General features: G+C 41.4%; 1 protein-coding gene across 1 annotated transcript in view; it reads left to right on the top strand.

Moving 5' to 3' along the window:
• ELMOD1 (ELMO domain containing 1) overlaps positions 1–27,339 on the top strand; it is a 66,135-nt gene that overhangs the window by 27,918 nt on the left and 10,878 nt on the right. Inside the window, exons 3-8 of the mRNA XM_019469299.2 lie at positions 9,052–9,197; positions 9,557–9,585; positions 10,541–10,638; positions 14,455–14,584; positions 21,725–21,858; positions 24,528–24,596. Coding sequence (XP_019324844.1) covers positions 9,052–9,197; positions 9,557–9,585; positions 10,541–10,638; positions 14,455–14,584; positions 21,725–21,858; positions 24,528–24,596 — 606 coding nt within the window. The remainder of the gene's footprint in view (positions 1–9,051; positions 9,198–9,556; positions 9,586–10,540; positions 10,639–14,454; positions 14,585–21,724; positions 21,859–24,527; positions 24,597–27,339) is intronic.

The raw sequence follows: 27,339 nt of genomic DNA, 5'->3' as shown, positions 1-27,339 counted from the left end.
TTAACGGGACACATATTTTATACATATTACTTGATATCAATTATTTATATGACACTGAAGCTAGGGTAACAGATTACGTATCAAGAAAGAAACTTGAGGATTTTCATTGACCTTTGGTTTTGAAGTCATAAAAGGAAACTCGATCACTGCTGTCCTTAGTTGATCGTTGCTTTTGACCTTCGTTTGTGTTTTTAATGCTTCTTAGTAAGTTATAATGTGTGTGTATTCATTATACGTTGGTGTTTATGGAATCTGGAAGGGCAACAGGGCAAGGAGTAATAACCCTGAATTGCAAACCCTATCGGGTCATTTAGATTGCCTTTTCTCCCCACTGTAGTCCCTTCCCACAGACGTGGGGCAATTTTGACAATCTTTTCACTTGAACCAAAGAGGTTATGTAAGCATAGCCTGAACAAATTAGGCATTTATTCCTGAGCTCAGCAATACGTTATGCAGAATAAGGAACTGATTCTGAGAAGAATCCAGCATTATTTAAAAGCCCACAGAGTGGTTAACCTGTCAACCTCTGAGTTGTTCTAGAATGAAACACTTCAGCTATAGCTCCAGAAGAAACGAGGTTAATCTTCAACCGAGCTGTGGAAAAAATGGATTTTAATCCACATATAAGTTACATGGTACCCAACTCCGCTCTTTCTAGCTCACTGCTGCAATCGGACCTATTAATGGTGTACCACTTAGAGCAATACAGAGTGGAGAAAATATTTGATTAAAAAAATATTATATGTTAGAAATAAATGCTCCAGGATTAGTATAGCAAGATGAAGGGTGTATTTTAAATTAAAGTAAGAGTAGATACAGGATAATGGATAAGTAGCCCGTGGTCACTCAGTGACTTTTAGCCATGGTCTGCATTAAAAAAATACAAAGATAAAAGGGAGAAGAAAGTGTGTTTATGTGTGATCAGAAAAAGAGGGGGCACTTTTTGAGCCCCAAACAGAACTGAGGCTTAGGGTTTAGTTTACATATTTTATTAACAGGGATGGCTTACTGAAATTATGTTTTTTACAGTAATCAGAACAGTATTAATTTTGAAATTTTCTAATAAAGGGAATCTTTTAAGTTTATTTATTTTGAGGGGAGGAGGGGCAGAGAGAGAGGAAGAGAGAGAATCCCAAGCAGGCTCCATGCTGCCAGCACAGAGCCCAATGTGGTGCTCAATCTCAGCAACTGTGGGATCATGAACTAAGCCGAAATCAAGAGTCAGATGCTGAGCCACCCAGGCGCCCCAAGGGAATCTTTTAAGTCACCCCATATAAATGATTGCTTCCAACTATCCCAGCCTCAGGGTCTCACTTTCTTGGCTGTGGACTTCACTGCGTACCTTCCTTCCTTGGGCAGAAGACAGGGAATGTATTTGTCACACTCCCACCTTCTTGGGAGAACTTTTGAGAAATAAAACAAAGTTACACCCAAGTCCTGACTGTAAAGCAACTGAGGGGAACAAAGAGTATTTTGCTGCCGTCATTAGGTAAATTAAGGCTCCCAATTAGCAAAAAATACTGTAAATTGGTTTTTTAAGTCATTCACACTTGATTAGTATCTCTGTCCACTGATTCATTTAGTGAGCACATACTGCTAATAATTCCAGTACTGTACCACATTTTTAATTCTTACTTTCTCTTTATTACAATTGTAATAAAGTACGAATCGCTATCCCATAGTACAGAGCAGGGCAAGAAGGCTTCGCAAGGTGAAGTACCTCATCCAGGGGCACACAGATATTTGAACGAGGCCCGCCTGACCTCAAAGCTGTTTCTCATCATTTCTGCAGAGTCCTCATGTGTGCCTGTGGTGAGGCATTGTGGGGGATATGACAGGAAACACGAGGTGGCCTCTGCTCTAAAGGAACCTACCACTTGCTAGGGAGAATGTGCTAGGCCCATGGACACAGAAGTCACAAGTAAGAAGGACTGTGATCGCCGACACGCATGCGTGTTACCATATATGTATGTACATAAATATGCATGCACGCATATGACGTGCACACACAAGAACACACACATGTGCACCTACACACACACATATTTTAAATTATTTTGTTCCCTGTGCTAAAACAAAACAGCAACAACAAACTGTTTCCACACCCTTGTTGAAATATGCTAGCCTGAAAGGTGTTCTAGGCAGTTTCCTGTGGGTGAGATTTTCAAGGCCACCCCTTGGGCCACTTCACTTTCATGAAGCTCGTCCTCCAGAGCATGAGGCCAGGGATACTCAGTGTCAGTTTGAATTTCACTTCCTTCACTCTTGTATGTTTGTCTTTTGTTCCGAAGGGGGGGGGGGCGCCCTCATGTTCCCCATTGTTTTTGCCTCCTTATTAGGATGATCAGGTCAGCGGGGGTGGGCTTTCCCCATCCAGTCTCAGAGGAAGGTACTTTCTCTCCTTTGCCTAACTAACACTCTGGGCGATTTCTTGGAGAGGACTGTCACACTGTTCTTGTTTTTACGGTCATTTTCCTTACCAGACTGGAAGTTCTTTGTGGACAGGGATGGCATGTGATTTGCAGTGAAACTAAGCTCTTGACTCACATTCCCTTCTTCCCCCTGCCACGCCCTGTGCCAGCCCCCACGCCCTGTCCTGTCCTGCACAGCCTGTCTTCTCGTTTTGTATCTGTAAACTACCTTTCAGGGACCATCTGTCATTTTCCCCCCACCAATTCATGTCCAATCTCTTTCCTGCAACTACTCTAGGTCTTTAACTCAACAGAAATTAATTTATTCATAATACTGAGAACATCCTCTACCCTGCTCCTGACAGTTACTACACATTTTTAAAAATTCTCTTATGCAGTGAATCCATAACAGTAACAGGCCCACTCCTTCTCCCCTCTAGAACATTTTGAGGCCTATTATGGATGATGACTTTCTTTTATTAATAGATTTACTTTTCGTTCTCTTTAAAATATTTTTATCTACAATAAAAGTTTATATTTGAGATTATGTTTAAGTAGTCTTTTTAGTTTCTTTTTAAAAATGCTTTTTAAATGTCAAAGTATAATGTGTTTGTTGATTGCCTTACAAATAAGTCAATATAAGTATTCTCCAAACAGAAAAACAAAAAATCTGAATCTTAAAAATAAGTTTTATTAAAAAAAATAAGTAAGTTTTATAAAATGTATGTATTTAAGCATCAAATTTTTATAGAGTAGTGAGTCATCAATAAATCAAGATAAGCCCATGCCTCCTTTTCTTTGAAATGAAAAAAGGATAAGCCATTATTTATTGTTTTCATTTTTTTAAATATTTATTTTTGAGACAGAGAGAGACAGAGCATGAGCGGGGGAGGGGCAGAGAGAGAGGGAGACACAGAATCCGAAGCAGGCTTCAGGCTCCCAGCCGTCAGCACAGAGCCCGATGCGGGGCTCGAACTCACAAACCGCGAGATCGTGACCTGAGCCGAAGTCGGCCGCTTAATCGACTGAGCCACCCAGGCGCCCCAGTATTTATTGTTTTAGTTATCCCTCCGTCCGCTCTTGGTCTCTACGCCCTCAGATAAAATTTCCCTGGGAAGTAAAAACAGTGCCCTTTGCTGTAGCAATAGAATTTGAAATAGTGCCAATCCATGATAAGTTTATACCCACTACTTTTCAAAGGCAGTGTTATCTCTTCAGATAAATAATGATGGAAAAGACCAGGGGACCCACCTCCCAGACGGAGCACTGGGTCTCACCGCTGTTCAAGGCGGGGAATTATTCTTGTTCTTCTAAGGGCCCACAAATAGTTTCTTTGTGATTTACTATTACCAGTTCATGCATCAAGTCTACTCCAGTTTCTCTTGCTACTAGGAAGCTCATTGTAGAGAGGGGCCCATTTACTAGGCCAAACCCCTATTGACAAGTTAATTCCCAATTGATTGCCAGTAGCCCTAGTTAGGAACCTCAATAGAATTTTTTTTTCTAAAATTTTTCTTTTTTTTTTAATGTTTATTTATTTTTGAGACAGAGAGAGACAGAGCATGAACAAGGGAGGGTCAGAGACAGGGAGACACAGAATCTGAAACAGGCTCCAGGTTCCGAGCTGTCAGCACAGAGCCCGACGCGGGGCTCGAACTCACGGACTGTGGGATTATGAACTGAGCCGAAGTCGGATGCTTAACCGACTGAGCCACCCAGGCGCCCCTTTTCTAAAATTTTTCAAACATCGTTTTAGAAAATGAATGAAATGTTGGAAACATTGAGCGGTTTGTTGTTCTCTATGGCCGTTCAGATGAAAAGTGTTTTGTTTAGGCAACTATGGTTTGAATCAAGAACTGTGATTATTTTATGTGTCCTTCCTCACCAGTAGTGTACTTCTTATTTATTACAGGATTTCTTCAAGCAAGAATTAACTTTCATTAGCAAACTCATTGAAACTGTTCAAAATAAGCCACTTTTCTCTTATTATTCCAAAAGAAGACGTCAGTCACAAACTTAAGATGATGGCGTAGTGTTGCACCACAGGTACCCGCACCCCCTCAGCCCGCAGGCCGGGGCTCCGTGGTTCTAGGTGATTGTCCTGCTTCAATGGTCCCATCCCTGCTGAGTGCATTCCTCTAACAAAGCACCACAAGACAGGAGCTCTCTTTTATCTGGTGTTAGAGATATGATCCATTTTGAATAACTTACTTTGGATGGCTATTCTGGTTCAAGCTAGGGAATGAATGTGAAATAATAAAAGCGGCCATAATTGGCTTGTGGAAAAACACCGCTGTGACCTCAACCATAAACGTCACTCTAGAGCATACTGATAAATGGTTGTAATAGAAAATATTGGAAATGAAACATGTGTAAGGAGTTCTTATTATTAAATCAGCTTTTCCCAGTGCTTGTGCAACACATTGATGTTAGTTAGGAAGCCACAGTAAGTCCTTCTGGAACACTCTCAAAATGCTGTGATTAAAAAAAGAAACAACGGGATCAAACACAAAAACTGCTGTCTATGCATGTGGCTATTAAAACAGGAGCTAGTTTTAATCTGGATTTTCTTCCAGTAGTCTTGAGAATTTTGTGGCTGTTCCTACAAAAGGTAGTAGATCCTTTCAGTAGTAAGTTGAGAATCTTCCATCACAAGTAAGAAAACAAAGTCTAGCGTTATGAAGAAAAAAAGCGAAAGACTCCCCTACCTAAAATTAAGCTTCTCATTTTGATGATTTAGGCCAGGAGGGAAAAAAAAAACAAGCAGAATTATAAAGCCCCTGAATATAGAGTTCGGATGGTGGAGAGGGTGTGGCTGTAATTCTCATTCGAAGAGTAGGAAGAGAACTTCCTTTCTTTTCTCCTAAACCAGCCACTGGTGGACTTAAAAAGCATTTAAGGATGCATTTCTTAACTTCTTCCTTTTCAGGGTACACATGCCAAATGAACTTATGAACATTCTCCCAAAATATTTAATTATGTTTATTCTCCCTGGACCGTCAGGAGTTTTTTCATCAACTTTATGATTTAGGGACTTCATTAGGTCCAAAAATAGGTTTAAAAAGTGAGCCCCTGACAACAGCTGATGGTGAAGAACAGTCATCCTACGGAAGCTTTGCTGATCTGGTCCTTTCTCGCAGAAACAAGCTGGATGTGGTGTCTGCCATCAAAACGAGGCTTCCAAAGTAAAAGGCACCACTGGCATTTCCATCTCTGAAATCTCTGCCTTAGGTTTATGATCTAATTACAAAATACATTATATCTGTCAAAATACTGTTTGAGCTAATGATCTGGCTTGAAAAAATATACAGTATGTAGATAGCAGAGCAAGAAAATATACAGTGCTAGCACAGCAAGCTGGCCTTTTAATGAGATACTTCTGGGTGTCTGGGCCCATTAGGAAAAGAGCTAAAATATATTCTTAATAAATAATATAATTATCAGGACTCCTGGCCTAGAAATTACAAAAAGGTAAAGAAGCAGTGTATAAATTTCACTCCGTGATGGAAGTGGGCATTTCTCTTTCACAACCTGTGACACTGGTTGTGTGGCTGCGTGAGAGGGATGTGACAGACCCCAGAGAGTGCCGAGCCCTGACACATGAGGCAGCATCGCCAGCCCGTCGCTGGAGCTCTCCGACTACGACGGGTCTCCCTGTCTTTGACAGTGTGAGCCTCAGGGGAGCTGGAAACAGAAAAGATCAGAGCTAACAGAACATGATGTCTTTTCTCTCCTTTTATGTAAGACTGTCTTAATGCAAAACAGTTCCCCAGGTGTTTTCTTCTCATGGGCAAGGAGGCAGCGGGAGAAATTACAGATGGGCTAGATGCCACTGTCCACGTGGACACCTCCTGCCCCTCCGAGGACACGGCTAGGCCTCAAGCCACGTCTCTGTATGGATCTGATGGAGACGTTGTACGAGGGAAACTTTCTAGTTTAATTTGAGCTATAAAATGGTCTGGTGCCTCGTACCCTAAGCAGAGTAAATACAAAGGTACCCCTGACTGATCAGAACCCTTTGTCCCCAAGAACCTGACTGTCATGGAGTCCTGGCTCGCGGACTACGAGGTTTCATCTGAGGAGCCGGCCCACGTGCTGTAAGCAAGCTCCCTGGGCCCCAGAAGGACCGGTCACGGGAAGCTTTTATCCTCGACTTCGTCGCAGGAATAAAGCCCACCAGTAACAGCAATACCAGCTGGCCCATCACCAGCTAACAAAGATACTGCTCAATCCTCTCTGCTGGCATAGTTATCTAGTAGTTGGAAAAACAGAAATTTTTTTTTCCGAGAGAAAGCTCAAGTTTCATAAAATTTCTCATGCATCTAATTAAGATGTTCCACTAAAGTTATATTTAGGTTACCTTTTTTTTTTTTTAAATCATAATAGATCTTAGGATGTATGTGACTAAAACAGCTGAATTTCAGACTTTAAAAGGTAGTAAATCCATTTTTTTTTATCTTTCAGCACAAGCTAACTGACTTCACGTAGAAATCTTATATACACTCTTGTAATGGCTTTTGGTGATCATTTATACATTTTAATTGTTATAGCCTTTTTTATTAAATAAAATAAAATGTACTGATACAAAAAATGAAAATATACTTAGTGAAAATCGAAAGTCAAAAGTACTCATAATTCCTTTACCCATTAATACCACTGTTAACATCTGTGTCTATCCAGTGTCTTTTTCTCCTTGTTCAGACATCACCATTAGATTTTTTTTAACAGTTTCCATTTTTTTTTTGGACTTTTTAAAGTTTATTTATTTGAGAGAGAGCACAAGCAGGAGAGGGGCAGAGAGAAGGAGAGACAGAATCCCAAGCAGGCTTGGGATCAACACAGAGCCCAGTAATACAGGGCTAGAACTCCCAAACCATGAGATCATGACCTGAGCCGAGATCAAGAGTCAGACACTTAACTGACCGAGCCACCCAGGTACCCCAGCATTAGAGTTTTCTAAAACCTAAAGTCGATCATTTCATGTATGTCTCTTCCTAATTTTTCCTATTTGTAAGCATATCATGACATTTTCTCATGTTATTTGATATCCTAGAACATAATTCCATTACCAACAAAGGATTCCATTGTGTTGTCTTACTGTAGCAGTTTGGTTACTTACTGTTTCCTCCATTCCCTATGCATTTATATGATACAGATTCCAAGCTCTTGTACACATTAGCCTACTAGAATTTTTATTTTTAACACAGGCTGTTCAAAACATTAGAGCCAGAGCAATTAAGCAAAGGAACACAATCAAGGTGACGGTTCATATTCACGGATGGATCACATCACTAAGGCTACTAGTTAACAACTCTCATTCACCTGCGTGACCCTGGATCACCTTAGGGTAGGGCTGGAGGGAATCAGTGAACATTTGAGAAAAAGAAACATCTTTTAGAAATGACACTGACAGGAAGTTCTATAAATAATTCTGCCTCCTAGGAATGCGCGGTATGCAGACATAGATTGAATATAAGTTCCTGGACGAGAAGTCCTCTTTACCTCTGTAGCTTGAGTCAGGTTGAGACTCTAAACAGTGTCATGAAGTAGTAGATATTCACATATTAAAAATAAAATAAGGGGTGCCTGGGTGGCTCAGCTGGTTAAACGTCCAGCTTCATCTCAGGTCATGATCTCGTGGTTCGTGAGTTCGAGCCCCACATGAGGCTCTGTGGTGACAGCTCAGAGCCTGGAGCCTGCTTCGGATTCTGTCTCCCTCTCTCTCTGCCCCTACACTATTCACACTCTGTCTCACTCTCACTCTCTGTGTCAAAAAATAAACATTTAAAAAAGTTAAAAATAAAAGTCAGCATAAAACACAAGTCCACATGTGCCAGAGATGTAAGGACACGATTGGTGACTAGATGCTTCCTGGTTTGTTGAGGAATTACTGGGCTGCTCTAAGGCAAACTTTGTTTAACGGGAGCCAAGAACAAGCTTGTCAAAGGGGGAGTCAGGGGAAGGTTTAAATCAGAGAAGGTTGACGAACTGAAGGTCACCCTACTTGTTCAATGAACTTGCCTTCTGACAAGTGCGAGAAGCGGCAGCAGAGAAGACAGGTGGCACACAACCGAGTCCTCAAGGGGGACAACGGCGCCTAATGGAAAGCAGACAGGCGGGGGAAAGAATGAGAGCGAGGGAAGGGTCAAAGCAGGCACTAAGGAGGGGCTGCACCTGGAGCAGGGCCAGCTGAGGGGCTGTCTACAGCGGCAGGAGGCGAGTTCAGCCATGGCTCGTTCTTCCCCGTGGCTACGGGAGGGGCAACTCCAAAACACAGACGTACTGTTTACATGGTACTGATTCATTTTCATGAGGTTTTTAGGCAAAGGTAAGAAAAGAAAGGATTCTTGGCTGTGTGTCCCCCTCGGTGTTTGGAATATCAAATTCAACCAGAATATAGGGCCTTCTAGAGTTGCCTGCAGTCATAGTAAGTGCATCCTCACAGACAGTGGACTTCCCTCCCAAAAATGGGTTTTGTAGCTGTGCCAAGTACAATAACACGGGAGCAGGGAAATGAATATGACTGCAAACCCAGAAGTCTAATGGTTGATTTTTTTCTGGGCTTTTCCTGCTGGTGGTGGCCGCTTTCCATTCTCTTCCAGAGTTCTATTGGAAGGGTGCTGTCTTTTGTCTTTGGCAGAATGTTGTTCCAGGTGTGCCTGTATTTTTACTGTAAATTTTTGTGGCGCTGCCTAAAATTTGTAATGAGGAAGCTGACTGGAAGATGTGAACTGCAACGGATCTGTTACAGTACCAAGCCTGGGGCTTCTAGAACCATGAAAATCGGTAAGTATGAAACAAAGAAGTGAGCAAAATGTAAGCTTGATGGGATTGTGGGTGCAGCACGTTATATTTGTGTATGGTAATTTCTTCTGATAGAGAGGGAGAGAGAGAGGGAGAGCGCACACACACGCACAGGGGAGGGGCAGAGGGAGAGGGGGAGAGAGAGAATCCCAAGCAGGCTCCGTGCCCAGCACAGAGCTCGTTACGGGGCTCACTCTCATGACCATGAGACCATGACCTGAGCCAAAATCAAGAGTTAGACACTTAAGTGACCGAGCCACCCAGGTACCCCTGTTTTTAGTAATTTTAAGCCCCTTGTAAATGGTCATTTTCTCATGGCTTTTTTATTGTCACTTCTACAGAAACATCACTGAGGGATTCAAAAAGTAAGGTAAGTGAAACCGTTTCTGTATTTTTCAACAACTTTTCACTTGGAGGCTTACCTCCATCATCAAAAAGTAAACGTTTTAACAAACAAATATATACGAATGGCAATGCAAACTGAGAAAAAAGATTGGTTTCCTCATTACAAGCCATTATACTCTTGATGACACGACAGCAGCCACTGAATGTGAATTTCTAGGCAGATTTATGACGCAGTATTACTTCATTGTTGAATTCATCCTCTTTTTTAAAAAGTTTATTTTTTGAGAGAGAGGTAGGGTGAGCGTGAGCAGGGGAGAGGCAAAGCAAGAGGGAGAGAGAGAATCCCAAGCAGGCTCCGCACCATCAGCACAGAGCCTGATGTGGGGCTTGAACTCATGAAACATGAGATCATGACTGAGCTGAAATCAAGAGTCAGAATGTTAACTGAGCAACCCAGATGCCCCAAATCACTTAATTTTATACTCAAAATTTCCCAAGAAAATCAGAGAAGCCACTATGCTAGCTATCACAGCATACAGTTAAGCATCCACATAAAAGAGAAAAATCTGGTTTTTTTTTCAAGATTCTTGAGTATTATTATTTAATTTGATATCCTTAAGACTATGTGCTTCACTCACTCATAGGCATACTGCCCATTAACAATGGAAACCATATACACTGGGTCAGAAAAATAAGCTATGTTTCAATATAAGGATCTTGAAAAAAAGTAAATAGGACAAAAAACTTACGTATTTCTGCTTTATGTTAATTATCTTAATCAGGAAAATTGCACTCCCCCTATTGTGAAAATGTCTAATTTTCTAGAATTCAAACACTAAATCAATTTTTGCTTTTAGCTTAGTTCTAGCTTAGTCTCATTTAGAAGTTCTAAGCAAATACTTGAAGCCCCCATCTAAAGAGACCCCACTTAAGCCACTGATGCTCGTGACAAGGGAACTGACTGAAACGTGTTTTTCCAGCTGCTGCAGACCTCCGTGAGTGTTCACCCTGATGCTATTGAAAAAACTATAGAAGACATCATGGAACTGAAAAAAATTAACCCCGACATAAATCCACAGTAAGAATGTATTTATGATGTAAACACAGAGCGCAGGGCATGCATTTAGCACTTCTGTAGAGCTGAGCTCGCTGGCATGCTCTCCCTCTCTGTGCCCCCACCCCCACAATCATCTGCAATGTTTCTGACTTTCAGATGAAAAATAAGGGGAAAAGGTGCCTTTTTCATATTTGTAAACAGCAGCAACTCTGTACTTTTGTCATGATTTATGCGTAGGCTTCTGAGATGCCATGAATGTGAGAAATCTGATGGATGCCCTACTATCAGAAGGTGAAATCCGGGGAGCCCATTTAGCAGCAGTCGCTCGGGCGACGCCTATTTTACATGAACAGTAAATGTTCACCTTGTAAATGTGCCTAAGTGGATCTGCTCCATCAAAAATATTCCTCCGGTTTATGACAGGCTGATAATGTTGGCGACGGGTCTTAATGCTTGTCAAGGAGACTGGCGTGTGTGGGAGGGATAGATGGTTTTTATATGAAGCCTTTAGAACTTTGTGATTCAGTCATCTTATCTTGGAAATATTAAAATGCATTTGGCATCGTACGTGATGTTTAAAATTAGCTTTATATTTTCCATCGGGTACAGGAGTTTCTCGGTGAAATTTTGGGCTAAGGATGTTGGGCAGAATGAGTTCTGGTGCAGGTATATTTAGAGACAGTTTAGGTAGGTAACAATCAACCTGTCTTTCGGATGTGATAGGCGGGAACTTCGCATGTTATCGCTGAGAAAGGCTTCTAATTGCTAAAGACGGGGAGCTGTGGTTGAAGGGAACGTCAGAGTGCGCTCCGTATAGGGCTGTCTCTTGGAGGGATTCTGGGGACTAATGGGGGCTCATCACAAAATTCCATCTCCACATGGTCTCCAGAGCATCCTTCCGCAGACACTTCAGCTAACTGGGTGTCTGTTCCTTATTCAGTCATGAAGGGTGATTTAATCATACGGCAAATGTCTTTTTGAAACCTCTGACACATATTTTATTTCTTTGGGAAGGTAATAAGAAGGCAATTCATTATTAAACGAAGTTGAACCAAAAATTTAAGAGTGCGGTTGGGCATGAGGGATATGAGACTCACAATCATATTTGGAGACTGGGTTAGATTTAATAGCAGATCTTCTCTGTCTCTTCTGTGAAAGTTATGTTTCATTCAAGAAGCATTTCCTTGCCCTCTATTCTTGTGATTTCCTTTTGGGGTGGGGGGGACCCTCATAAGCGGTAGCATGTGTTTTTACATCTCAGTGTGGGCTTCAGTGCTTTTTTTCTACACTGACATGACAAAATGTGATTTTTAGAAATTCAATTTCTGGAAAAAATCAGGAAATAGAAAAGGCTGAGGGAAATATTTTCTAATCTGTCAAGCCATTCCTTCTTTTAACCGCACTTCTTTTTTTGATTTTAATTCCAGGGTAGTTAACATACAATGTCCTATCAGCTTCAGGTGTACATTTTTTCGGTTGGTCTCATTTTTTCCCTTTGTTTGGTTTCTTAAATTCCATATATGAGTGAAACCATATGGTGTTTGTCTTTCTCTGACTTTTTTAAAAGTTTGCTTGTTTATTTTGAGAGAGAGAAAGCAGGGGAGGAGCAGAGGAAGAGGGAGTCCCGAGAAGCCTCCACACTTTGAGCGCAGAGCCTGACACGGGCTCAATCCCATGAACTCTGGGATCATGCCCCAAGCTGAGATCAAGAGTCAGACGCTTAACCGACTGAGCCACCCAGGCGCCCCTCTCTGACTGACTTATTTCACTTAGCATTATACTCTGTAGATGCATCCATGTTGTTGCAAATGGCAAGATCTCATCCCTTTTATGGCTGAGTAATACTCCACTGTCCTGATACCACATGTTCTTTATCCCTTCATCTACAGGTGGACCCTTGGGCTGCTTCTGTAATTTTAACCACATTTGGTTTTAATTACATTTTTTTTTTCAAGATGAAAAATGACTACAGTAAACATGGAATCGTCTCCTCTTGCTCCATCCCGTTTTACTTCTCTCGCTTCTTCCTCCAAATTAACTCTCCTCTCAGGCCTACGCTGATTCTCAAGGTGACCAGTGCCACTGTGCCCTTTTCCTAAATTTAAATCTGATTCGGTTTTCTTGGCGCTGTGGTAACGAATAATTATAATGGCCATTTCACTGAACAGTTTTATTTAAGTTTCGCATTTGGGTTATCTGACCCTGCACTCTAAGTATGGAATAGGTATGCCATCCTAAGATGTGAAATTCTCTGTGGCTCCCAGTGTTAAACAATCTTTGAGCCACAAAAGTGAATGACCGTAAAGAAACTTACCAGGAATGCATAAATGTGAAACCCTACCTCTAGATTTAAAAATGCCATCAAACAAGCACGGGAGAATAATTTGCACGAAAGTTGTTTATGTGAACAAGGATCTTGGTGACTATTTAGCCACCTGTTTGATAAATTTGTTCTGTGACTACTTAAGGAGACGGTGTTTCACCTGCTGTGTTGTGATCACAGAAAGTAGCTAGTGATCCTCTGTGTATCACCCTTGACGGACTGTTTTCTGTCTGGGTGATATGTTTTAAGGGGGCCGTTATTCAAACAGTATCCATTCAGAGAAGACTGTGCAAGATGGTAAAACATGTGAAAACCATGTCCCATGAGAGGGAACTGAAGGAATAGGGCCCTTTTTTTAGCACTGAAGATCAGACTACAAGGGAGAATCGCTGTCTTAAACAGTCGTGGCAGGGGAGAGTTGGAAATTAATCTCCTCAGAGAACAAACTTGGAACCACCTGGTAATAATGAAGGCACATTTTGTTTCAGCATGAGAAAAAGGCTTCAGACAAAGAGCGAGTCAGAATGGAGTGGGAAGTTTTGTAGTCAGCTTTTCCTCTTGGCTTTGCCTCATCTGCCAGGGATGCTCCCAAGAAGAAGCGCTTTTGTTGTTTTGTGTTGTTGTTGTGAATTTTCTTACCACTGAGGGCTGACACTCTCTCACACACATGTAAGGTGCTTCTGGTTACAGCCGCCTGGTGGGGGGCAGGGCTAACGGGTCCCTACGAACTCATGATCACTTATATTTTCTACATCTTACTTAAATCACCTGCAAAAAGAATTCCCTTGTTTTTTAAACCATATTGTTGCAACTTGGCTTAAGAAATGGCCAGAAGGAGACGAAACTTTTAGCCAAGTTCTTCAACTGTCTATCCATGTGGAGCTTTGGTAAGAAACTGTGCTTCTACTCAAGTAAGAAGTGGTTATGAGACCAGCACAGGAAATGTTGCATTCCTTTATTTTTCTAAATAAACTAAGTATGGCTCTATGTTGAAAGAAAAAAGAGAGAAAGAGAGAAAGAAAAGAAAAGAAAAGAAAGGAAAGGAAAAGAAAGGAAAGGAAAGGAAAAAGGAAGGGAGGGAGGGAGGGAGGGAGGAAGGAAGGAAGGAAGGAAGGAAGGAAGGAAGGAGAGAGAGAAGGAAAGAAAGAAAAACTGGGCTTCAATTAAATATATCCTGTGTGACTGAGGGTTGATGGAGGGAGGTGGGTGGGGGATGGGCTAGATGGGTGATGGGCACTGAGGAGGACACTTGTTGTGATGAGCACCGGGTGTTGAATATAAGGGATGAGTCACTGGATTCTACTCCTGAAACCAATACTGCCCTGTATGCTAACTAACTAAAATTTAAACAAAAATGTGAAGAAAATAACTAAATGAATAAATACACCCCATGTGAAAATTTCCTCCATTTTATATTATGAAAAGTCCTATTACGCACACAACCAGTGAACAAATGCTAAAATATCTGTTTTGTTTTTCCTCACGTGTGTTTCTTCTGTTTTTGAACACCTTAGGCTGGGAATCTCTCTTCAGGCTTGCCTCCTGCAAATTGTTGGCTACAGAAACCTTATTGCAGATGTGGAAAAACTGCGCAGAGAACCGTACGATTCTGATAACCCCCAACATGAAGAAATGCTGTTGAAGGTTAGACCTCGAACACATTTCAGTCCTTCACTTAGGTCAGCTCATGTCCACCAAGCACCTGCCAAGTGCTAGACGCTGCTCAGACGGGGAGGGTACAAAGACGAGTGAGACGTGGGCACTGTGCCCGGTTGGTAAAGCCTACTTTTCTTGCTGGTTCAGATGTGGGAGGCAAATTCTTCCTGAGAAAACTCATGGGAGAAGTTAAATGTAAAGTCTTTTTTTTTTTTTTTTTTTTTTGGTAATCGGAGAACATCACAGGTGATTTCTCTGAGCTCTTGTATCTGGCTCACGTTTAGGCTGTTTAGCTGTATTGAAAGCCAGGAGGAGAAACAGCACTTGTCCAAGAGTGACCGGGGATTTCCATTTATGACTTTTAATAGACATCAAAGAAGATGAAGTTGGTTTCTGCTTTGGCAATAGCCCTCCTGGGAAATTACCTAAGATCTTATTGCTGATTATTTATTCATGTAACTCGGGGAGTATTAGAAGAGGAGGTTAAGGTTTATACCTGGTTTATTAGAACTGTTAGAAGAGCAATATACAGTTCTGGCTGTCCAAGTAAAAACTTAAAAATCTCGTATGATCTGACGGTGCGTTATGAAATACCAATAAAACTTGACCTCCACACTGAATCTGGAGCTTAAGAAATTAAGACCAACCTTCAGAACTATTCATCTAAAATATTTTCTCAATTCACTTCTGAAAACAGATGCTTTTTAAGATGGAGTGCTTCCTTGTCTTTGCTAGGATACAAAAAGACACTAACGAAATTGGAAGAAAACATTGGGTTAGCTGCCTTAACTTTATTGAAACGTGTCACTAGGAGCTGTAATTTTAAGAATGCATATCCTGCCGTGTTTCTGTGTATGTAAATGCGTAAGCAGATGACTCACTGGTCTCTGCTAATTTGTGCTGTAGCTGATGTGAATCCCTAAGGCTAAAAGAAGCTTCATTCTTTGCAGTAGTTTTCTTCTTCCATTTCTGCTGTGCTTAAATTTACCTAACCTACTGGGCTAAATAAACTTCATTTCCTTTTATTGCCTTTTCCATTCTATGTTCCGATCGAAGTAGTCAAATTCAATTAAAACGACTTCAAGGTGAGAAACAAGAGGGGAATGAAAGAGAAACAAGATGGTGGAATTAAGAGTGGCCACAAGCAGCTGAAGGTTTCCTTAGAGTGCCGTGATGCCTTCAGATTCAGACATTTGGGTGCCTGCGGTGCTCTGTGTTAGCTGATCCGTTGTGTGCGTGCCTGCTGTACTGTCTTAGCTGATCCGCACCGTGTGTGTGTGCTGGCACATAGCAGGTTTTCAACAAATACAGGTGAATGCATGAATCACTGTGGTTCACTGGATACTAAAAGTCAAGAACTTTTATGACATACCTTTCATCTCTGGTCATGATTTGATTCTGTCTGTGTTATTTTTTATTGTCACAGCTGTAAGAGGTAAGGTGATGGTTTGTAACTTTGCAGCTGAGCAGACTACAAGCATTTCAGTCCAGACTCTGATCCACACAGCCAGTAAGTTATAAAACAAGGACTGTCCGCTATTGTGCCAGGCACTTTGAGGAAAGGCATCTTTTTTACGCTTAAGTGGCTTGCAAGCGAACTTGGGACATACTATGCATCTACAAAAAATCACTAAACCCTATCCAGACAGATCCCTCAAAATATCTCTTAAATGTTTTCCATGCCCACCAGCTTATTCCAGCATCATCTCCAGCTTGGGTTGTTACAATAGCCTTTTAATTCTGCCACTAAGTGTTAGCTTCCTCCCTTCCGTCTTCTAAAATACTGCCGGAGGGATTGTCTAGTCATGTTATTCGCTAGGTTAAAAACTTCAGCTTCCCTGTGTCTGCCACAACAAAGCCCAGGCTTCTTAATGTGGCATTCTGGACCCTTTCCAGTCTATTTCTCCAAGCTGCATCTCCTGTATCCACCACACTCAGTCATTCAGCTGACCCAGAACAGGCCATGCCATCCCATACACCCAGGCATTTGCTCATGCGGTTCCCTCTATGACCTATTCTCACCACAAAAGCCAGCTCTTTTTAGAAATCCTTATCCGTTCGGGGCGCCTGGGTGGCGCAGTTGGTTAGGCGTCCGACTTCAGCCGGGTCACGATCTCGCGGTCCGTGAGTTCGAGCCCCGCGTCGGGCTCTGGGCTGATGGCTCGGAGCCTGGAGCCTGTTTCCGATTCTGTGTCTCCCTCTCTCTCTGCCCCTCCCCCGTTCATGCTCTGTCTCTCTCTGTCCCAAAAATAAATAAAAAACGTTGAAAAAAAATTAAAATAAAAAAAAGAAATCCTTATCCGTTCAATTTTGAAATCTTCTCCAGTCTCCCCAGGAACACCTCGGAGCGCGATCTCTATTCTCTTCTTCGGTTTATTCACATTCCAAGTATGATAATAAAAACAGTAATCATAAAACACTCAGTGAATGTTTAGCACATGTTAACCTTTACAGTAAATGTTTTACAACATCATTTCCTTTAATGGTCACAATAACCTTGTGGTGAGATACTGCCATTGTCCCCATTTTCAGATGAGGAAAATGAGGCTGGGCAGTTAAGTACTGCACAAGCTCACGTGGTAAGGAAGGGCTCCACGCTGCCTCTCAACGGAGAGCCCGTGTCTTGTTCCCATTTGTATTTCCAGAGGCTGGCCCATGGTTTGTGTTTAACTCCCTGATATTGGCGTCTTTATCTTTAAAATGGACAATAATACCCTTGTTACCTACTCCATAAAACTTTTAGGGCAAGAGTCAGCAAACTAAAGCCTGTGGGCCAAATGTGGCTGCCACCCTTCTTTGTAAATAAAGTTTTGTTGGAACATGTCCACTCATTGTCTGTAGCTGCTTCTGTACGACAATGGCAAAGTGAAGTAATTGGAGACTGACCATATGGCCACCAAAGCCTAAAATATTTAATATCTGGCCCTTTACAGACAAAGTTTGCCAACCTCTGATTTAGAAGCTCTGGTAATAGATTAGCCATATTGTTTAAGTGCTCTGACTTATAAACGTGGGAGACCATCATCAGTGCTTATACTCAGTCTTAAAGTATAAAAAAAATCTGGATTTTAGGATCATTTAAACATTGGCTGAGACGAAAATGAAAAACATCACCTTATGTTCACACAGCACTGTCCATATGAGCTATTCAAATGGACATTTCTATTAAACATTTGCTAAACCACATAAATAATAAAGGGAAAATTTTATGTGGATTCATGTACCTAATAGAAAAAAATATAGCCTAGAATTGAAAGATCCTCTCTTGTTGGGAAGAGATAATCCCATGGTGGCCTTGGTGAGAAGCGGCTTCTCCTCGAATGAATGGGTGGACAAACGGCCTTGTCCTTGCTCTTCTTTTTTTTAAGTGTCTAGATATTTTGAGAGAGAGAGAGAGAGAGAGAGAATCCAAGCTGTCAGTGCAGAGCCCAATGCAGGGCTCGACCTCATGAACCGTGAGATCATGACCTGAGCTGAAATCAAGAGTTGTATGCTTAACAAACTGAGCCACAAGCACCCCTGCCTTGCTGTTCTGCAGCAGACCTAAGACAAGGAGAAAGTGCTGAAACAAGCTTGTGTCAAAGGCTCAGTGCAAAGAGAACAGAGTTAAGCAGCGCCAGGGCCGTGACAGAGGACGGTGTGACTCAGAGTGCAGCTTCCACACCCAACTTGTCATCTGGCACAGGAATCACCCTCTCTGTCTCTGGTCTCCTGCCCTGGCAAGTGGCTTTGTAGTAACTGCACTCCCAACAGCACAGTTTAGATGGCTGAGTTCCTCAGGGCACCCCTCGTCAGAGGCCCACTGCCTTCATTCGGATTTCTGGTCAGCTCCCGACACGCCAGAAATGACCTCATCCTTCGGGGCCAGCCTGCCTCCTACCCTTACTTTTTCAGAGAATAGCCTGTCTATCAGAAGAGAACCCAGTAGCTCAAGTATTCTCACAGGAAATATACCCATGGTAGCACTTTATATAAGTACTTTAGCATAATCGACTTTTCATTTTCTGAGAAAGTGACCCTTATTAAAGCAGATAGGATTAAGAACATAATTAAGAACACTTCTTAGCCATTAGTCCAATCTGTCATGATACATAAAATTATTAAAGTGGAATTTCTTTTTTAAGCATTTTATTATTAAAACTTCTTACTCCCCTAAACTAAGTATTGCCCCCAGCGAATGAGGTTTATCACCTACCTATAGAAATGAAATGTTTGCTTTTGCCATTTCACTCTACTCACTCAGTGAACCCAGAGATTTTTAAACTGTGTAGGGCCCTGAGATTACTTCCAATTATTAGTCAAATGAATGTGATGAGCTTTACAAACTGTTCCCCTTTGTTCTTGCTTTTTTCATTGTGATAGCACTCAAATCAGTTCCTAGAGGAAAAAGAGACCTTTTCTCTCATTTTTTAGGACTCTTGTTGAACTCAAACATTTTCTGTCTTGATGAATGCAGAGCACTGGCAAATTCTCATCCGGGTGTTATAAGACGATTTCTTATGCTCATGTTTGCTACTTTGCTTTCAAGGCTGATAGATATACTTTCTTTCCTCTGAAATTTTTCTCTCAACCTTTATTTATTTTTTATATGTTTATTTATTGGCGGGGCGGGGGGTAGAGAGTGAGGGAAAGAGAGAAAATCCCAAGCAGCCCCCAGGCTCAGCACCAAGCCCAACATGGGGCTGGATCTCACAAACCTTGAGATCATGACCTGAGCCAAAATCAAGAGTCAGACACTTAACCCACTGAGCCGCCCAGGAGCCCCTCTCATAGTTCAGACTGCATCCATCTGTTGTGCTACTAACATAATGTATCCCTTGAATTGTATCTTTTTTGGTTAGTGTTTCCTTTCATTGAATATTATGTTCTATCCTGTGTCAGATACGTGACAATTTACTATAAAGGAAGCTGCTTGTGGGGCGCCTGGGTGGCTCAGTAGGTTGGGCGTCCGACTTCAGCTCAGGTCATGATCTTGCAGTCCGTGAGTTCGAGCCCTGCATCGGGCTGTGGGCTGACAGCTCAGAGCCTGGAGCCTGCTTTCAGATTCTGTGTCTCCTTCTCTCTGTGACCCTCCCCTATTCATGCTCTGTCTCTCTCTGTCTCAAAAATAAATAAACGTTAAAAAAATTTAAAAAAAAATAAAAATAAAAAATAAAAATAAATAAAGGAAGCTGCTTGTGTATTACTGTTCTCTATAGGATTTAAAATCCACGTAACTGGGGCGCCTGGGTGGCGCAGTCGGTTAAGCGTCCGACTTCAGCCAGGTCACGATCTTGCGGTCCGTGAGTCCGTGAGTTCGAGCCCCGCGTCGGGCTCTGGGCTGATGGCTCGGAGCCTGGAGCCTGTTTCCAATTCTGTGTCTCCCTCTCTCTCTGCCCCTCCCCCGCTCATGCTGTGTCTCTCTCTGTCCCAAAAATAAATAAAAAACGTTGAAAAAATAAAATAAAATAAAATAAAATAAAATAAAATCCACGTAACAGAAAAAAACTATTTCGAAGTTGAATTATGGAGGTGCCTGGGTGGCTCAGTCAGTTGAGTGTCCGACTTCAGCTCAGATCATGTCAGATCAGCTGTCAGCCTGTCAGCGCAGAGCCCAATTTGGATCCTCTGTCACCCTCTTTCCATGCCCCTCCCCTGCTCGTGCTCTCTCAAAAAATAAAAAACATTTTTAAAAAGTTATGTCTGAAATACTAATATGAAAATTTTACATTTGTATTTGTCCCTGTCATAATAAAGATAAAATATAAAGTATTATTAATAGTCTAAAAAGTAAATTTGCTTATAGGCCCATCTCTATGTATTTGAACTAATAGTGTGAGCATTATATATTTATATGGCTGTAGGTCTCTTTCTCAAGTAATAGTATGTGCTAAATCTATCTTTCTATAGAAAACCTAGAGGGGCGCCTGGGTGGCTCAGTCAGTTGAGCGTCCGACTTTCGCTCAGGTCATAATCTTACAGTTCATGAGTTCAAGCCCCACATCAGGCTCTGTGCTGACAGCTCAGAGCCTGGAGCCTGCTTCCGATTCTGTGTCTCCCTCTCTCTCTGCCCCTCCCCCGTTCATGCTCTGTCTCTCTCTGTCTCAAAAATAAATAAACATTAAAAAAAAAAAAAAGAAAACCTAGAAAAATAGAACCAGTTTAAGAAGAGCATAACGTTTAAAGTTTGTATTTGTCAATTAATATATAACTGGAATCAAAATTCCCCTTGGTAACTCTGAAAAGTGGTCATATATTTTGAGGTTTGTTCACGAACATGACTGATCTTCCTTCATCCAGTAGATGACACTTAGTTTACTGTCCCCTCTGTTATAGGTGAGAAATGAAACTCAAGTCAGCCCACTTTTCTTTTTGTTAATAATGCTACGAAAAATTTTGCTATAGAGTTAGACAGCAATTTTCTGATAATTTAAATAATACATGGCCTCAAATTTTTCCCTTTTTGCCCTTTACCTTCATTCTCTTAAATATTTTTGAGGACCTTTTGTAGGTGATTATATAGTTCTATTTTTTATTAGAAATTAAATCAGAGGGGTGTCTGGGTCGCTCAGTTGGTGAAGTGTCTGACTTCAGCTCAGGTCATGATCTCGCAGTTCGTGAGTTTGAGCCCCGCGTCAGGCTCTGTGCCGACAGCTCGGAGCCTGGAGCCTCCTTCGGGTTCTGTCTCCCTCTCTCTCTGCCCCTCCCCCACTCATGCTTTCTCTGAAAAATGAATAAACTTAAAAAAAAAAGAAATTAAATCAGAAAGATGGAAAACGCTAAAATATAGACAGACACATTCCATAACTACCAGGGTAATGACATGATCACATGTCATGTAGCCTCTGGAAAATTCCACTATATACTCATAAGAGAGGGAAAAGGCAAATAACCTCTTGGTTTTATTATGACATGGGTCTTTACTTCCCAGACGCCTTCAGAAGATCTTGGAGTCCCTCCCAGGGGCCTTCAGACCACTGTGAGAACTCCTGCCACAGATAACTGAAATACGGTGAAACCTTTATACTATATTTGCATACGTTCAGCTTTGTAAAGTTCCTTCTTCAGATACCGAGTACAAAATCTGAGCCAATGGGAAAGAGGATGTGTGTTTATATCAACAGGCTAATTTTCTGTCTTGTCTTCCAGTTATGGAAATTCTTGAAGCCTAATACTCCACTGGAATCTCGGATTTCTAAGCAATGGTGTGAAATTGGCTTCCAAGGTGATGATCCTAAAACAGATTTTCGAGGAATGGGACTTCTGGGCCTATACAACTTGCAGTAAGTAAATGGAGAAGGGTCAAGTATTAAAAAGTGATGTTGGGGCACCTGGGTGGCTCAGTCGGTTGAGCGTCCGACTTTGGCTCAGGTCATGATCTCGCAGCCTGTGAGTTCGAGCCCCGCGTCGGACTCTGTGCTGACAGCTCAGAGCCTGGAGCCTGTTTCGGATACTGTGTCTCCCTCTCACTCTCTGCCCCTCCCCCACTCATGCCCTGTCTCTCTCTCTCTCTCTCTCTCTCTCTCTCTCTCTCTCTCAAAAATAAACAAACATTAAAAAAAAAATTTTTAAAGTGATGTTGTGGTCACATGCAAATGATAAAGTTATTTGTTCCAAAAGCCACCACACAGAAAACTCCAAGAAAACACTGACGTCCTCAGACAACTCAGGTTCCTAAACGTCGAAGAGGTGCTTCCATCTTCCTTTTCTTTGGCAGACTTTATTGTGTTTTATAAGTGGATCTCAAATGTTTTTATTTTTAATTTTATTTTACGAAAAGTTGAAGTATGTACAAAACCACACGGAAGACTCGAGAACCCCTTACACTGCCCACGTGCAGTAATTATCAGGGTCTGAAATACCCACAACGCTCATTCTTTTGGCAGAAGCACATTAATGAAAATCCTGTACCGTCTGTCACTTCACCCTCATATTTCAATATGCAGCTCTAAAAAAACCCGTATTAACCTTATATTAACAAGGACTCCTTGGTGTCATCTATACCCAGTCCATATTTCCCAGCTCTCTCAAAAAAGCCAAAAATGTCTTTTTATGGCTGTTTTCTCCTAATCTGGTTCCATACGAGATCCATACACATCGCACTTAGTTATTATGTGTCTCCACATGTGCCTTTTCCTTTTGCCCCTCCCCAGGGTCACTGACTTGTGCAAGATTCCAGGTCAGCTATCCTCTAAAATGTCCCATGGTCTGGATTTTCTGTTTGCACCAGTACCCGTGGCCTGTATTTCCTGGAAACTGGAGGTATCTGGAAAGGCCTGTGCTGAGTTGGATCAGAGGAATCACAGCCTGATGTCTCCATTGTAAAGTCCCCCCCATCAGCCCTTTATCTGAGCATCTCATCTTTCACTGATAGTCACTGGACCAGTTAATTAACTATGTAAAAAGTGCTTTTCCAATCCTGTGATTCTTCCCACAGTTGTTGGCTGGAATTCTGTAAAGACTCAGTTTCCTTCATCAACTATGGTTATTTAGTTTCTCTAAAAGAGAGGCAAGACAGATGCTCAATTTTTCTATTTAATTGACAATGTTCAGAGTGAGGAAGGAGTTGGTGCCCTAATTCCCTTGTTAGTGATCAAAAAAAATTTTTTTTTGCTTTGGTTTTTAAGTATCATTTTTAATTCCTGGTTCTTATATGTTTATTATAATTCAAATAATAGTGCTCATCATTTTTTCATGTTTAAATTAAGTCACATGTAGTCATTTTTCAAGCCAAAGGGAGTCCTGTTGGCTCTTTGTCCTTTGCTACCATCCTGTTAGTGAGGATAGTAATGTATTTTTAAAAGAAACTAAGCCTGAGGTGCCTGGGTGGCTCAGCTGGTTAAGTGTCTGACTTCAGCTCAGGTCATGGTCTCATGGTTCATAAGTTCGAGCCCCGCATCAGGCTCTGTGCTGACAGCTCAGAGCCTGGAGCCTGCTTCGGATGCTGTGTCTCCCCCTCTCTCTGCCCCTCCCCCACTCACACTCTGTCTCTCAAAAATAAATAACCATTAAACATTTTTTAAATAAATAAATAAAATTAAACACCTCTGTATGATAAGCCACCATAAGCAAAGTGAAAAGACGAGCCAAGGCCGACACTCACGTAAGTGACAGAGGATCCCGATCTGTATGGTTACTTAGTTGTTTGAAGACATCTTTAGATATGCTGGACCAAAAAACAGGAAACGTAGATGGCCAACAAAAGTATGAAAAAAGGCTCAATTTCATCAATAATGAAACTATGTATCAAAACTGCTGACTGTGGTTTGAACTTTTCTGAGAGAAAATTCAAGAGCTTGTTTCAGGCTTCCGATTTATGTGGGAAATACGTACACATGAAATTAAACAACATACGCTAGCATTTTATTTTGTTACTGCCATTATTAAGTACTTTCTGTGATGCGTTTTAGAAGGTATGTCACTTTGTGTATTTTTAGGAACTTTCATTGCCCTTTGCCCCCAGGGCAGAATTTTGCTTTTAGCACCATGAGATATTGTCCATCCATCCAGAATTCAAATACCCCGTGACTATCCTCCAAGAAGAATGCACTTGAAACACATGGTCTCTCACCTCCTCTATTCTCTTCCTCTCTCGGCCCCTTGGCTGTCACAGCCTCTGCGCGTGTCCCTTCCTTCAGGCCACTGAGGAGCTTCATTCCGCCCCCCTTGTCCATAACCCTTCTTACTACAAATATCCTTTGCTCCCTGGGGAAAGGCAATGAGCGTAACTCAAATTTCAAACCTACCAGATACATTTCTAAATCTAAGTGGGTTTTACAACTACCCTACTCTACTGTCATTATATTTGGGAAATTCTGTTATGAAAAGCTGTCTCTCCTCTGGAAGAGCTGAAGCAAGTGGTAAACTCGGAGTGCAGAATGTCCCAACGCTGCATGAAAATGAGTGCATCAGGCAGGAACAGAGCTGTGGTTTTCTTTCCCTCCAACTGCAGGTATTTTGCGGAAAGGGACGCCGCGGCAGCCCAGCAGGTCCTCTCGGACTCCCTTCATCCAAAATGCAGGTAATTGCTGAAAATCAAAGCTGGACGAGGCTTACGGATTAGGCAGAAGGAACTTCTTCACGGATAGGTCGGTGAGATTCTCAGGAGCGCCACCCCACCGGAAGTGAGGCTTCAAGCTCTTTCAAATGAGCCCTCTGGACAAATACTGAATAGGAGGGTTAAACCTGCAGGTACTCAATCCCTCCTGGGATTCAGGAGGGAAAGTGAGATAAGTATTTAAAGGACTGATAACAGTGCTGGTGCCCAGAGGATTAAAGAGGCGGGCGTGGAAGAAGGAGAGAGAGGAGTCTGGAAGCAGTATTTCAGAGACCAGGGAGCCTGATGGGGGAACAGAGGGGAGAGTGGGAGTCATGAAGTCAGGGGCCCAGTGAGAAAGTCTAGAAGGCTGAGGCTTTTTTAGTTTTCTTGGTAAAAATCTAGAGTCTAAATATTTTACATTTTCATTTACCTTCCTAAACTTTTTTTCTTTAACTGATTACATGAAGGGATATCACTAAAGAGGAAACAAGGTATTTTTTGTTTGCTTTTGTGTTTTGTTGCTTTTATTTCATTTTAGAATAAGTATTAGTAAGAATTTTAAAAGCAGTACAAATTCATGAAAAATTTTTCAAAAAAAAAAAACATTGCCCAACTTTTTATCTAATATACTTCATTATATGTGGGTTGAAGGAAAACCACGGTAGACAAACCCAACAGAAAATTTCAAACAGCCCTCTATAGCCATGGCTCTATCTGGTTGGAGAAGCATGTCAAACACTCTGCCTCAGGGCTGAACACATCTCCACACGTGCTCCACCTCATATCCTCCCCAGAGAGGGACATTTTACTTGGGAGTTTTGTTGCATAGAGCAATTCTCCTCTTCTAGTAATCTGTTTCTAATTTCGTTATTAAATATTTAAGTCTTATGAATAGTAGTTATTATATACACTTACTGTGTGTAAGCAGTTCTGAAATTTTACAGCCATGTGTTTGTATCACTTCTTTCTCCTCAGCATGCCAACTTGCTTGTTGGTGTTCATATTTAATAAATAAATGCAAAATTTTATCAGACCATTCTCAAAAATTCAAAAACAGGTTGACTTTGCCCCCACCACCTTACTATTATACTTATTCTAGCTTCATTTGCCTCAGGTTCATTAAATAAACTATACTTTCTGATTTATATTTACAATCTTTTTATAAATTACATTTTCATTTTTTTTACCTTTTACTTACTTTGAGAAAAACAGTAAAATCACTTAGCTCTTTCCTGATATATCACAGGGTTAAAATCAAGCTATTTTAATTTTTTAACTATATTTTCTGAATCGCATATTTCTGTAATGTATAGACCCTGAACTCCATCTAATTAAAATTGTCTGGGGAGTCTGCATATAGACTCAGGTATTCCCCAAAGACCATCAGCAAAAAACACATGAATCCTCCATGGTCTTTGGGAAGTGACAAGAAGCTTAAAATATTTTTGGATGAATCATTAAAAGGTGATGAATTTTATCTGTGAGACATTCTCAAAGAAAGACTGTATATAGTTTTATCTCTCGTGTCAGCCAGCAGAGAGGATGTATTTGAGAGTTTGTGTGAATACTCTTATTTAAGAAGAGACGTGTGTGTGTGTGTGTGTGTGTGTGTGTGTGTGTATACATGTACATAAAGCTACTGTGCTTTTGTCCCTTAAGCTATCATAAAATTGAGGAGATGATGTTCAAATATTAATCACTTCAAATTGGTGGTAAATGTCAGTAAACACAAAACAGAGTGTTTGGGAAATGCTACTATCCTTCATCAGTGTCAAAAATAGGTATATAATGATGACTTGTGATAGCAGTGTAGGTTGTGTGAGGCCCTGAATATATTAGGCATTCAGCAGCAATATCTATTAAGGAAAGCTCTCTCCCGTCTGTCCTTCAGCAAGCATTACACATCGTTATCGCTGCCTTGTAAACCTCCATCTATTGAGTCCCACAGTAGCTTGAGGGATATAAGTAGATTCAAGTTTACAAGGAGAATTTTGACTGTTTGATTATTTGTTGTTGTGTGTTTCTTGAAGAAAGGGATTCATTCCGTTTGGGCCAGGGTATCCTCAGTAATCACATAAGTGGAGGGCATTTGGCCTTTCTTGTATTTCCAATGCAGAGAGAGATTTCATTTAACACAGAGACACTGTGCATAAAGCTTCGTGAAGAGAAAACAGGTGCTTATAACTTTGTCTATATAGAGTCTCTTAAATTTCACACCTAATTCATTTTAGTTGGATGTGAGTCTCTGAAGTAAAAATCTCCTCACGCCTTTTTAGCTGGTTGGTTGATTGGTTAGTACGCGGTTACACTTTAAAAAGAGGTGGCATATTTTAACATGAATTAAAGGCAGTTTCTCTGAATTGCAGCCAGTCATTTACAGAGTAGAAAGTCCACAGAGTTAAATGTCAACTTTGTATCATGTTTTTGTGGTCTTTTGCTGTGTGTCTTACACGTGTGTCTTTTAGTGTAGTGTTTGCAGTGTATTCTAGAGAACCCTGCTTAGATAGAAGCTAAACGTTCCTAACTCTAGTTTTAAAATGTTATTGAGTTCAAATGCTAACCACATTTTCTAGTGTGAAATGAGGGTTACGTTAGCCACAGAGAAAGTGGGACGTGGATCCCGCTTACAAAACCGTGGCGGCATGGAGTGGGGGAGAAGAGGGAGGACTGCCAAGTCCACAAGCTAAGGGAAGGCAAGGCAGGATTTTCGGAATGCATCTGAGAG

The sequence above is a fragment of the Panthera pardus genome, unplaced genomic scaffold (genome assembly GCF_024362965.1).
Source record: "Panthera pardus isolate Hobbes unplaced genomic scaffold, ASM2436296v1 HiC_scaffold_12, whole genome shotgun sequence".
Taxonomy (NCBI): Eukaryota; Metazoa; Chordata; class Mammalia; order Carnivora; family Felidae; genus Panthera; species Panthera pardus.
Note: the sequence above shows the minus strand (reverse complement) of the source record. Positions and strands in the feature narration are given on the sequence as shown.